Raw genomic sequence first — 14464 nt, forward strand, 5'->3', positions numbered from 1 at the left:
TGTACTAAATAGAATTTTTTGCCAACATCCTATCGTTTTGAGGGAAAATCCTTGCCCCGCTTGCTCTCTGATTAGTCACTTTTTTTTAAATGTACACCAATAACAAGCTTGCTCTATAGTTAGTCACTTTTTTTAAATTGTACACCAATCACATTACCATATGATTGGTTCAAATTTGGCTGAGTCGGGTCCAGACAAGAATTACCCCGTTTTGAGACCTACAAAAAGCCGAAATCCGCGGCCCCTGTGGCAATGACAGCTTCCTAATAACATGATTTTGACATCATTTTCATCGACCGAGAATGGATTAAGAAAACCAGCACTTGATTAGTTCAAGGATTACGCCATCGTTCTAAACAAAGCCAAGTGGTTCACACAATATATATGTGATCTCATCTATGTGCAATAATTTCTTACAGCAGTTTGTGTTGTCTACCTAGTGCAGCTCTAGTTCTCGACAATATGTGATCTCGTCAATGTGCAATAATTTGTCGCGGCAGTTTGTGTTGTCTACCTAGTGCAGTTCCAGCAGTGTGGTGAACTAACAGTGCCAATGCATTTAACACAAGTTGAATCACGTGTAGAACGATAGAGCATGAACATACTTCTGATCAAATGATAACAACTTAAGAATTTGGATGACGGTCAAAGACGCATCATGTGGAAAACAAGTAGAGAAACAAAGGTATTTCAATGTAGAACAAAAAAAAGCAAAGAACATATGAGAATCTACTTTCAATGGTACAGAATCAATCTAGAAATGACAAACTCTGGACTCCCAAAAGTATCTTTGTGTTCCAAGAATGTCATGGAATATGATCTCCGATAATGGGACTTGAGATGTAAGAGAAAAACAAGGTTTGGATACAGTTCATGAAAAAAGTTATACTAACAATCGAGGGATTGTAATAATTTGCAGTCCTGTCCTCTTCCATCCACAGCACAAAATCAAAGAATCGGTCAAATGGGTTAAATTCTTTTGTTTTCCCATTCCTGGTTTAACAATACTGTCCAGCGTATGGTTACAAACAACAATTAGAACCCACTGATGCTTTTCAGCAGAAAAGCATGACATCACGAAAAGACTATGATTCCATCAACATAAGACACTGAATAAGATTACTATATTAGAACATCCAGTACTAAAATGTGCCAGGTTCTTTTGAAATTTGGAAACAATCAGCCCGAGCCACATAGAAAATTAGCAGAAGGAGAAACTCAGGCATGTAAATTTCATAAGTTCATGGGATTTAGGCAGTAAGTTTGTGACTTGGAGGCACCTTCTTGATTAGGGTGGGTTGAGAGTTCCACGAAGTTTTAGCATCTCCAAGCTGATGCAGAGATCAGCTCCTTCCTTTGCCAGCAAAGTACGAGAGAAGATTGCCTCTTCTCTACCTGGAACCCTCGAACGGGAGTCCTCTTCACAACACATTCAGCTTGTGATTCAGTGAAATTGCTAAACGTTACAGGGGAAAACCCAGATGACAAAAACAGAGACCTCCAGTGCTGTGTTTTTTCAGGAGAATGGAAACGACCCATCACGATTTTTTCAATTCCTGGTTGGAGCAAGAACCTCTCAATCTTTTGCAGTGAATCCATATTCACATTAACGGCATCAAGAGACTCGAGCAGGTTAGAATGTGAATGAAGGGCATGAATTATATGGTTGGCAAATGGAAGGTCGGTCCTATCACATCCTCTGTCCACAGAAACAACGATTCTTGGTGACAACTGCTTGACAAAGCGAAGAACCAATGGCACTGACAATTGACAATTGGCAAGCGAAACAATTGGGAGATTCACGGCAACCGCCTCATTCTCTGATGCATGAAAAGGCAGAGACCATGAACCAGAATCTAAAGAATCAATGCTCATAGCCTCAAACTCAAATGCAATATTGATTTCACTAGCAAACTGGATTAGGTTTTCTCGAGTGAGCCCGAGTTCTAGCTGATCATGGGTTGAGGGAGAGGCCAGTGCAGTGATTTTCAGCGAAGGAGCGCCCCCACTCCTTAACGCGAGCTCCTGCATAAGAGAGGCCCATTGCCCACCAAACCCAATATCAAAATCCACAATATGAATTCTATCAAATCCTTCCAAGACTTCAAGTAAGGCTTGATTGCATGTAAAATTGGCAAATTGTATGAGGGGTGAGATCTCAGAGAAAGACTTATAGGCACCAATCTTGAAAATGAGGCTAAAAGGCGACGAACTGGCCGTAGAGGGATTCACGTTATTGTTGTTAGTGTGGAGAAGCAATTGCAATGCCTCCTTGCAATAGAAAGCAGCCCTATGGAAAGGCTTACCAATTGGAGAGAGCTGGTGATTGAGCCGCGCCAATATCCCTTGCGCGAGAACTGGATTCCCTGTCTGAACCAGCTCTGCGGCCTTGTACAGCTGGTCAACTATCGCCTGTTGTTGTTGTTGCTGTTGATGGCAATGTCCTAATTCATCCCCACCACCTATTTTCGGCTTCTGTCCCGGCCCCATTGGCCTTTGCTGCATATAATGTGGGAGCAAATGAAGCTGATGAGGAAGTGGTTGCTGCTGGAGATGCAATTGTTGTCTTCCCATAAACAGTTCCTGTTCCGCAGTATCAGCAAAAGACCCTTTGGAAATCTGACTGCCAGGCTCAAGGCCTCCGCTCACTGGCCCGCCGGAGTTGTGCCTTTTAGCCTGAGGCGGCATGAGAAGATTCTGCTCTTGCTGTTGCGCATATGACAAAGGAAAGAAAAACGACGGGTTCTGAGCCTGCTGAGTTTGCTGCTGGTTTATTAGCAGCTGTGAATTGAAAATGGGAGGCCTCATTTCTGCTGAAGAATCAAATGAATTCTGATGATGAAGAGCAATAGCGTCAAGATTATTGGACAGTGAAGACGGATGCGTAATATTCTGAGAGTTAGGAGGAAACTTGAAATTAGTGGGCAGATTTGAAGATATGGGATTGGAAGCCAGACCAATCTTTTCAGCGCTGGATCTATTGTTGTTGGGGAAACTTGGAACTGTGGGCATGAACGCAGTACCATATTGGTCTCCGCCGAAACCTTGATCCCCAACCCCAAACCCACCACTAAACTCAAACTCCGCCGCAGCAGAAACACCGCCAGCGCCGCCGCCAATTTGGAGAACCTTGTTGAGACTTCCCATTGCAGGGTCTTCCACATCCCCCATGATCCACCGGAGAATGGATTGTTCTTGGCTAGGAGACACGGCGACAGATTCCGATAACACGCTCTCCCAATCTTCCATAGCAAATTTCTCCCCGTTTCCTCCGCTTCCCCCACCGGCAGTTCCGATCTCAAGAGACGGAGGAATAGGAAGGAGCTCGGAATTAGCTCCTCCAGCATTTGAGCTGGTGGCAGTCGTAGAGTCTTGCTGCCATTTGGGAGAAGGATTCGTGTCCGAAACAGCCGCCACCCCGGCCGTGTCGGTAGAAGCAGCACCACCCCCACCGCCGGTGCTTCCGCCGCCGCCGCCGTGAGATGAAGACAGGGTTGAGGAAGATGTAGGTCTGCTGGAAATTCTTGCAGAATCCAGGACAGAAGTAGGCTCACCAAAGCTATTATTCAAAAAGCAATTTTTCTTGGAAAAATAAGACGAAACTGCTGCACTACTATCTGCAATGAAACTTTTGTTCTTTACAATCAGCTCTAAATCTAACACCCCCTTCCCCTCAAAATCAAAGGGTAAGGGCATCCCCTTCATCTAAGAACCAAATCCCCAAAACTCCACAACTTTCTTTAATACCTCCAGCTTCAACCCCCAAAAAAAAAAGAGAAAGAGAGATTGAACAGACAAACAACCCACCAGTACAAAGTCTATAACACGAAGCCACGACAGGAATACTTCCCAAATGCAGGGAACTCAAAGATATATACAAGTATATACATGCATGTATGTATATACTCAGAAGACCCCCAACTATTTTCTTTTTTCCCTTAACCAGCTAGCGATCTTTGGGGTGAATTCTCCCACAATAATCAAAAACTTGGAAAGCTACACTTGTAAATGGGGGAGGGGTGTGTTGGAGGGGAGATTGTGGAGATGAAAATGAAGGGTTTGAAGTATTCTTCTTCTTTCTTTCTCTCTTTTAGCCCATGAAGAAGTAGTACTCTGTCTGCCTTGTGTTTTCTGCCATGGATGCGTGCAACATAAAAAAGTAGTAAAGTGCCCCCCTTCCTTCATCCTCTCTCTCTCTCTCTCTCTCTTTCTCTCTATCTGTCTCTCTCTTGCTTCTCGCTCTAGTCTATTGTTTTCTTTCTTTTTTTTTTTCTTTTTTTGTTTTTCTTTCACCCCTTTTAGTTAATTTATGTGGCTTGTCTAGTTATCTTTCTTGCTAGGGTTTCTCTCCTTCTCCATACGCCCATTTGCACTCCCCGCGCGTGTTTGCTGCTGCAGGGTGGTAATTTTTCTTTTCACGTCGAAATTTAGCATGTGACGGTATAACAAAAACATGTTTTTTAAAAAATAAAATCATTTTTTTAATACAAAAGTCGAGGCACCACCCGATCGAGCACCATACTCCCTTTAGCAGGGGTGATGAAATAAAATATTATTTATATAATAAAATTATAATATCAAAATTAGTGAACATCTTTTATTTTTTTTACTTTCATAGAAAAAAAATATTTTAGTCTGTCTACACAAATAATCAAATTTAAAAATATTATTTATTATCTCGATATAATTTAATCATGATCTATCTTTATAAATTAATTTAATTACTAAATTAACTAATTAGACGTAATTAACATATTACAATTCCTTAATAAAAGAGTTACATTTGATTTGCTCATTGTTTAGCCACCCTACTAATTGGTTTCACTAATTTTCGTTCAATCTTATTAAGATTAAAAAAATTACAATAAAGTAAATAACCAACCTATATATACTAATAGTGGTGACACATAATTTTTACGTGCATAAATATTTTTTTAGCATAATATATTTATACTGTATAAATTTATTATAATGTAAGTTATATCTTTTTTTTAAAAAAAAATAGGTAAAATATTTACTTATTTTACTCTTATGAATAAATAACGTATTATTTTTTATGAGAAAAAATTACATTTAATAATTTGATAATATATATCATCCTCAAAAAAGTCTTGTAGAATATAAAATAGAGGTATTTAAATATGCATCACCATGGAGAAATTAAATAATTATAAAGGAATTAGAAGAATCTGGGGTCACGCGCTCAAAAAGAGCGTCGAGGAAGGGAAATGAAGTGCTTTCCTTCTGTAGTTTTCTACAGGGACCAAGGATACAGTGGAGGGATGAACTGGCAGAAATGGCGTCCTTTGTGTCCCGAAATTACCCCTCCCACCCCTCACCAGAAACAACGCAGTGTCGGGGTGAATTAGGAACTTAACGCCAGCAGCTTCTGTTGTCCTGGTTTTCGAAACTGAATCTGACGACACGAGATAATGAGAAAAGGGTTTTGTTTTTGTTTTTTAAAATATCGAGATGGAATGGACGGGGTGGATCGCTCACGGGGAAGGAGAATGGACGGCGAAGATGAGGGCCTTGGCTTGGGGTTTGTTTGGATGTGGTTATTAAATAACGGTTAAATGAGTGTTTGGGGGTGTGGGGGGAGCTTATGAACCAATGGGTTCTTATTGATTGACTGTCCCTTTCTGTTGGCAGAGGTTAAAAAAGAAAAGTTAAAAAGCACGAGAGATTGACAACAAATATAAAGTAGTAAAAGGTACTACTACTACTGGCGTGTGGTGTTTGAGGACTCTTTGGTCAATTCACTTGGGTTTGTTGCCTCTGCTTTAATGGCATTTTTGTACTTTCTCAACCCCATAATTGTTATTACATATTTTATTTATTTTTAATGATTTTTTATGTGATTGTTTTTGTTAAAATAAACATTCCAATAATATCCAATCTTATTACCACAATGGACCAAGACATACGCCTCAAGACCATATATCACGACTAGGACATGTAGGTCATTTATGAAATACTTATAAATTATTCATCAATGCAATTCTTATTAGTTGACAGAAAAAAAAAAAAAAAGTCAAACTCATAATTCTCTGATTGAATTGACTTGTCCTTGCTGCTTGATCCAACAAACATTGAGATTCATTGCTTTATCTTTTTTATTTTTACTAAATATATGTTTTAATTTAAAATTATTGACGTAGTCAATTAATTCAAAAAAAAAATCTTTTTTGTTTAATTCAACCAATTTTATAAAGTAAAATTATCTCTTTCAATATATTTTTATTTTTAATTCGTTCATATAAATTACTTGAATAACCTACTGAAAGCATTTCCATTACAAAAATACTATAAGGATTTTTCGAAATGAAAAGTCGATGGAGAGAGTGTTTTAATTTAAAGAATATTTTTATTAGTTGATCGAATATAAATCTTTTCAAATGATTTTTTAGTACTATTTTTTCTTAAAAAGTAGTTAATTGGTTTATTTTGGCAGAAAAATGCTGTGAATGAAACTTTACTCATTGTACGAGGCGTTTAAACACTTATGTCTAATGACTACAACTTGGAATACTAAGTATATGGTATGTGTATTATTATGGTATGTTGGGGATATTAAAGTTGTCTTTGTTATGATTATTCACATGAGAGAAATTGGGCACGACACACTTTTTACTAATTTTAGTAAGATATTACATACTACACATTTGGTACTTAATTTGGAAATATATCGTACATTAATTACATATATTCTTTCTCCAAAGTAATTACGTTGAGAAATTAATTAGTGAGCAATTATATGATTTTTCAAATAAAAAAAATGGATTTGTTTTTGGGGTTATCTCGTTTGAACTTACACAGACACACACATACATACATAATGTCTTTCCCAAAGAAGATAATGTCTTGTAAGAAAAGAAAAAAGTTAAAAAGATTAAAGCTTTTTCAACCTCCAAATCTCCTTTTACCTTTTACCCTTTAACAACCCCCCCTCCACTATTTTTTTAAGAGATAATTATATTTACACTTCATGATTTTTAATTTATTTATAAAAATTATCGTTGTTTATTTTATATAATTATATAAATTATTCCTGATAATAAAAAAATAAAAATAATTTTTGTAATATTATTAAAAAAATAAGAATAATTTGTATAAACTGATAAGAGAGAAGGAGGTGTAGAAGTAATTATTATATATATATATAAATATATTGAAATTGTGCATGTATAAGCGCATTGACTGTTCTGCCCTCATATCATAGTTTCATTGTAATTACATGGATTCATGATTTTTGTTCAATTTTCGTGTGATTGGTATGCTGCCAAGTGCCTGATTGTTTTCTTCAAAAAAGAAAGGAAAAGCTGCCAAGTTCAGTGCATTTTCCGTCGATCATGCCATGATATTGTTCCTCAATTTCACAATTTCATATTAATATATGTTGTAGTAAATAAAACAGAAGACAAAAAGCTAAATTCCGGCTATGATTCTTTTGCAGCGCTGGATTTGAATCCAATTTTATATATTCATCAAAGGAGATTTAATCGAAATTAGATCCGTATGTTTTTTAATAATAATATCTTCTTTTTAATGTTTTATTTGAAAGTATTTTGATTTGCAGTAGTAAATGATATAATGTACAATATTTATCCAAAAAAAAAGAAAAAAACAGACCCCAATTAAACATATATTACAATGTTCTTTTTTAAAACACGAATAAGAAAAAAATAAAAATTAGGGAAACAAGCTAATCAAGAAATAATTTATTTATTTTTAATATATTTATTGATTTAAAAGAACGATGTATTGAATTAATATTTTGATTTAAACGTAACGAATGATGTAGTAATTAATTGAATTATATTAAGAAAAAACACAAAACAAGCACTTTGGAAAATTGGTCCCTGAGAGAATTAATGTTGGCAATTATGGTTCTTAATCAGGATGGATCAGCTAATTTCCAATATTAGGGTTAGCTAATTAATGATTTAATTAAGTAAACACGATTGTTGGAATGCATGGGTTTGAATGTAAGGATTAAGCAGAAAATTGAAAGGCCCGATGAAGTAGTGCAGAGGGTGTGAAAAGTGAGAAAGTATCGACCAAAAGAATGGTAAAGAGTCTTGAAAAGCCAAAAAACTTCAAATTTTGAGGTTGTCTGGATCTTCATACAAAAGCTGTTCCCCTCATTGCCATATACTATATAGTACGTACCGTCTTGCCCCTTCCCAAATTTGTTTCTTTTTTTTTTAAATAATAATAAATATGTTTTGAAATAAATTAAGTATGCAAGTATTTCAAAAACTATATATTGTGTTATATTTAATTTTTGAATTGCTTGGTTTGGAAGCACTATTAAAAAAATTACTATTATCTACACTTGTAATGGCTATCCATTAAAAGCCATAATAAATAACTATAATTAATTATGATTATATAAAATCAATACAAAAATTTAATTAATCGACCATGAACTATATTTTTTTGTCATGAAAAATATTTTAACTATACTCGTAAAACTAATTGTTTGCGTTAATTTTATGATGAATTTTACATTGATGTAACACCGAAATCATTTAATTTTTTTTTCTTTCAAATTCAAATTTTTCGGTTCAAACGGAACTTAAGAGAAATAAATATTTAGGAAATATTTTTTCTTCACTTGAGATGACATTACTTTATACTTTATTGTCTGATCCTTTTCTTTTTCTCTTTTATTTTCTATATCAAGATTCAAACACAGCGTAATTAAGGGACAGATCTAATAAATATTAATTTGTGAACATGAATGGACACAATGAGAGAATTTATTGAAAATGGCATTATTCATGTTTTGCCTTAATCATAATTAACGTTTTTCTGTAATATATAATATAAGCTCTAAAACCAATTATTGCTTAGCAAGAAAAGACTCAAAACATTCTAATTAATTACACTGCATGTAGCTATATGTATATATATATATAATATAAAAGATGATTAATAATCATAGTACAGAATTAATCAGTAGTAGTTATCAATTAATGACACTTGCGTATTAAAAAAACGTAGACAGATTAGAAAATTGAAATATTTATGAGGATGTAAAAATAAAAAAATGAGGAAGGTAGGGGAAGGAGCAGAAAGCATAAAGGGGGGGGGGGGGGGTCTGGTATTGTTGTATTGTCGAGACAAGGTTGAAAATTGTGGGTGTGTTTGTGTGAAAGAAGAGAGGACATGCTTAGGTTTCACAACATTAATTTAGGACAATGTATGATTTAATTTGATTTGGCATTGCCCTTTGCCCTTTGCCCTTTGCTCCCCGCCCCAACACCTAAACCCTTTTCTTAATTTATTTGCTTCCTCCATGTGATTACCTTCTTCCTTGGGTGAAGTGGAAAACTCTTTCCAACTCAACTCCTCTTTACTTGCCCCCTATACTCACAAACCCTTGTCTTTCTTTTCTATACATACATTATAATATATATATATAATCACCTCTCTCTCTCTCTTGTGTCACACACACACACACACACACACACACACACTAGCTATTAATTCCTTTTATGATCTAATGGCTAAAGAAGGATGATTGCATGTTCTTTACTCTGTTCTCAAGAAAACCCCACTTTTCAAGCAAATACATGAGTTCTTATATGAAAAGTGCATTACACTTGATATAAAATTAATATACAATTCAAGAAAAATGATCAAATATTTTACAAGAACAGTAATATATATATATATATATATATATATGCTTGTTGCATGGTTAATTGAACATCATGAATTTTAATTTAAACAAAGATTTTGTGCACATGTTAATGAATCCAAGAAAGAGGTCTCTCTGAACATGCAGACAATACCCCGGCCTTAGTTGGTCCCAAGATCATCTTAATTTATAACACAATAATTTCGGAACAATTGGTGTTGTTTTTCTTACCGGCACCCATGATTAGGGGACACTAAAATATCGAGTGCGTTCCTACAGCCCCACCACCACTTCGCCCTAAGCTACTCTTAACGCACATGTATATGATAACATACATAATGTTCATGAATGTTAGCAAAAACAAATTAAATTTTATATATATGTTAGAGGTTGAATTAAAATTCAGGAATTAGGCAAGTGGATGAGTAAAAAGACAAGAGAAAGAGAGAAGAAATCTTGCAAACTGGGTGGCCGCCGCATGATGATGATGATGATAAGGATATCCATCAAAGATCACGGGATCAATTAAATTCAATCAAAGTAACTAGGAGGAAATATGATAACAATGTTAAAGAAATGAAATGTGTCTTACGATCATGCTACAAATTCACCTACATTTTTCAATACAATTATTGTACGTATAGGGTTTGACATTTTTCATGCAATGTATTTGATTTGGAATCTAAGGGCGGTTTGGTTTCCATTTTCTTTTTTTTAATTAAATCTCAATCTTGATTGATCAAATCATGCCATGGCTCTTAATTACCATATGCATTTTCAATCTCTCCTTGAATTAAAATGTGTTCACATATAAAATCCAGCTAACTGAATTAATTGTAATAATTTAAAAACAAAATTTAAAAAAAGCGAATAGCGTGAATAATGTCTAGTTTAGTTGACGAAATTGATGTCCCACCAATATGTGGGTATTAATCTATTTTTTAAATAATTTTTATAGTTTACTGAGTAGTACCTGTTGGTTAACTATACATATTAATATATTTATAATTAGCGTATATTGATTATTGATGATTGAAATTTATGATTTAATTGTAATTGCTTTACAAAACATCGCATTCGTCAATAAATTTTATTTTTTGAAAAAAGAATATATACTCCCGACAGGTTATTCTATAATTTCCATTTATCATTGGTTGTGGCCATTTGCGTTTTTGTATGGGATGAATGGATGAACGGTCCAACTAAATTATTTATGAAATAGAATAAATTTAATAGAATTTAGGAAGTATTTATTTCGATGAATTAAATGATGGATAAAGAATTGTGATATATTTAGTTTATTCTGAAATGTGTTAACCCATCTGGTCTGGCCCATTTTTTTGATGATTCAAAGATAAAATTGTTAAGGCCCAAATTGGTAGAAAATTCGACAACTGATGACCACACTTTTTCTGTAGAAAGAACGGGCTCAGTGCACATATACAGTCATATGGGCTGCACAAGCTTGGTGGTATTGGTTGGGCGGTCCACTTAAGTGGAACCCACATGGCCCAACGCCCAGATTGGAATAGAATAGGGGCGTGGACTTTGAGTAGCAATTCCTAATTCTTGAGTTGATTGATGGTGAATGGTGAAGAAGGTAAATAAATGAACATCTCTAAAGTGGGGCGGGGACAAGGGTAGATGTGGGTTCCAAGAATGCTGGACTTTAACAAGGCATGCAAAATTAGGAGTTGGAGTTGGAGTTGGAGTTGGAGTTTGAGTCCCACCCCACCCGCCTCGATACTCTATACCCATTTATACTGTCACGCCGTCGACGCTCAAATCCACCATCCCAACCCTTTATAATTAATATCATCAGCTTCAACAAATTAGCTATATATATATATATTTATACATGCAGCTTCTTTAATTTATGACAACAAAATATATTAATTAATTTTTTTTTAATATTTTTATGATGTCTCGAGTTATTTGACAGATACATATGAATTTGGGTATGTATATCATTTTTGTTTGTGATAAAGGTCTAATTAAATTAAAAGAACGACGATATAATTTGTAAACGAGTTACTATTAATTAAATATTGATTGTTGTATGCAAGAGCGTAATTAAATTTGATCACTTGCATGTACATCACATTGATAACATTGTAGTATTTTCAATTACTTTGTCGTATGCATGATCAGCACATGAAATTTGAATTTGATTGCAATGATTATTAACTATCTTTCTTTGTAACTATATAATATATAAACATGTATATATATGTACGTATACTCACTCCTTCCACTGTTTCGATCTATCTATAATCTATCCATAGTCATAGACGACGGGTGAAGAGGGTTGGACCTTATTTGGCAGGAGGACAAGCGGGGCTACAATTACGTGGCAAGTTGAGTCACATGGGCTGGTGCCACGTGGCATGTGAGACCGTTATTGGTGGTTTAGGGCACTCACCTATGTCCCCTGCAAGACCTACAAGAAAGGTTAAACCACGCGGACCCTGTCTACTGTCTCCCCTTCCCTTTCCGAAACCCTCTTCTCTTTACGCATTTTAAAACCCCCACGTAATTTCCTGTCGGATCATTTCTTTCTAATTAACCCCATGTGTTTGAGCACAAATTCAACCTTATGTTGAAAAAATCTCTTATTTAAATTCAGTACTGTACAAGTACATTTTAAACTAGCTATAAATTGCATATGTATACATATAGCGAATTAGTTTTCTGGAAAAAGGTCAAATATAACCAAATATTGAGTTCATCGTGATGTCAAATGTATTAAGATTGAGAGGTCTTGTCATGTTCGAATATGAGTGTGTACGTACTTCAGAAAAAAAAAAAAATACTATTTCAACCATAATAATAAGATTAAATTAATAGTAATCTTGGACAAACTTTTATTTGGAAGAAGTTAAATGTTATTTGAAAATGTTCCCAAGTAAAATTGACATAAACTTCCTGATTTCTGGAGTATGTACGAGAAAAGCACAAGAACATTGACTTGCTAATTTGATTAATTAATTAGGATCATGCATTTTCCCATCTGTCATCCATACAAGTAAGGCAACTAATTGGGAATTACACATAGTTACCAACACAGCTAGCTAGCTGTTTGATAATCTTAAAAAGGTTTCTCACTTTTTGCCTTTTTCCCACATTAAAAATAGCACTAAATCTAGATTTTCAACCGCACATGGTGTGGGAAAAGCTACAACATAGAAATTCATTCCACACACGAAGACAAGGAAATAAGGGTTCCTCGGTGGAAACAAAATCGGACAATGGCTCTTCCTTTCTTGCACCTTCTCTTCTTCTTTAATCTTAATTATTACCTTCCTTCTTCCATACTAGCAATATTGACATACTATAGCTGAGGATCAAATTAAAGGGGAAAAACTCTTCTCTACTTCACTTCATCAGCAAAAGGGTTTTTATTTTTGGGTGACAATTGATGGAGATATGAAGGGGACATATAGAAGGCCACCCATATCTACATTTCCCATATTGTTCCTCTCTCAACCCATACATTTGCATGTTCTGTCCGAAAATCTACATTAAATGCTCCCTTTCTTCCATTTGGTACAAATACTAGCTACTACCACCATTATTGTTATTAACTATATCCATCGACATCCCGAAATCAATCTTGAGTAGAACATTTATCGAGTTTTGTTGCGCTGGATCGCATTGGTTCAACAATAACTGATGCAAATGTCGATCGTCGTATCGTGTCTGGTTCTGGTGCTTCTATGTTTTTCATTGACTGCATGTAATGGTCGGAGCCTTGGAGTGGTTAAGGATGAGAAGGCAACTGCAGCAAAAGAATTTCAGCTCTCAGTTACCAAGGTTAGTAAATGGAACATATATATGTACTTGTTTAAATTAATAAGCTCTAATGTACATATATATCGTTGACCATTAATGTGGGCTTACTGTATGCAGAAAAACGATAAGGTGGAATCAGCTAGGGTTTCCATACAGCCTGGTGAGGTGAAATCTTCATTACCAGATGCATCCAAGAATGCAATGAGATTTGAGGAAATTAAGACCACCAGTGAATCAAATGAGCCCGGAAAGCGGATTCAGGCAAAAGGCGAAGGTACCACACAGAATGATTCTTCTCTAGCTACTGATCATGTTTCTTGGAGGGTGCCTCACAAGAAGAGAGGAGAGCAAGAACCAGGGTTTAACTTGGACTATTTGCCGCCAAAAACGCATCCTCCCGTCCACAACTGATCGATCCTGCTGACATTCTTCATCGATTCCTTGATCATCATCATATGGTCCTTAGTTTCTGCATCTGATCAGGGTAACTAATTTTATGTGTTAGTTTTCCACGACACTGTTTAAAATTTAGAAAGGGCCAGTACTTTTATGTATTGACAGAGATGATCGATGATCGATCAAGAAGTTGGAGATGCCCTATCCTAGGTAGAATGATCAACTCAAGAGCATGCTTATGATCTTGATCAGTTACATGGAATGGCGCTGAGTTAAAATGTAAGATGTCTCTCTAAGACAATTTTCACAAATATATAATATATAGTAAAACAATACTAGAAGTAAACATGAATCCCTTATCATGCCTGTTAATGTATATTTTAGGATGTCTTTTTGAAGACATGATCACAAGCATTTTTGCAGCTTATGTTTCATTCCAATTAATTTCTCTCCCTCTTCCTGGACACATATGATCAGTCATTCTACAATGTTGAGCTCGTACATGTAAGAAAATTAAAGTCAAACATGCGTTATTCATAGACGTTATTATCATCTATCATATGTGATTTTTCTGCTATATGTGTACATAGACAATTTTTCCATCTGAAACTACTCTTTTTGTTTTAT

At 35.1% G+C, this 14464-nt stretch overlaps 2 protein-coding genes across 2 annotated transcripts; one reads left to right on the forward strand and one right to left on the reverse strand.

Annotated features, from left to right (window-relative positions):
• Window positions 1–954: 954 nt before the first annotated feature.
• On the reverse strand, window positions 955–4272 carry LOC105171001 (uncharacterized). Its single transcript, XM_011091993.3, has one exon. The coding sequence runs from the start codon at window positions 3703–3705 to the stop codon at window positions 1318–1320; it is 2388 nt and encodes a 795-aa protein (XP_011090295.1). The 5' UTR covers window positions 3706–4272; the 3' UTR covers window positions 955–1317.
• Window positions 4273–12912: 8640 nt separating this feature from the next.
• On the forward strand, window positions 12913–14100 carry LOC110012812 (uncharacterized). Its single transcript, XM_020697699.2, has 2 exons — window positions 12913–13462; window positions 13559–14100. The coding sequence occupies exons 1-2, from the start codon at window positions 13322–13324 to the stop codon at window positions 13850–13852; spliced, it is 435 nt and encodes a 144-aa protein (XP_020553358.1). The 5' UTR covers window positions 12913–13321; the 3' UTR covers window positions 13853–14100.
• Window positions 14101–14464: the final 364 nt, after the last annotated feature.

Source organism: Sesamum indicum, linkage group LG1 (genome assembly GCF_026168435.1).
Source record: "Sesamum indicum cultivar Baizhima isolate 11 linkage group LG1, ASM2616843v1, whole genome shotgun sequence".
NCBI classification, from domain to species: Eukaryota; Viridiplantae; Streptophyta; class Magnoliopsida; order Lamiales; family Pedaliaceae; genus Sesamum; species Sesamum indicum.

What these genes read in the sequence shown, in the direction of transcription:
- LOC105171001 (XM_011091993.3), bottom strand. Translation starts at nt 3,705, where the DNA reads ATGAAGGGGATGCCCTTACCCTTTGATTTTGAGGGGAAGGGGGTGTTA.
- LOC110012812 (XM_020697699.2), top strand. Translation starts at nt 13,322, where the DNA reads ATGCAAATGTCGATCGTCGTATCGTGTCTGGTTCTGGTGCTTCTATGT. An exon ending in TTCAGCTCTCAGTTACCAAG is followed by an intron (nt 13,463 to 13,558) that starts GTTAGTAAATGG and finishes TACTGTATGCAG; the next exon opens with AAAAACGATAAGGTGGAATC.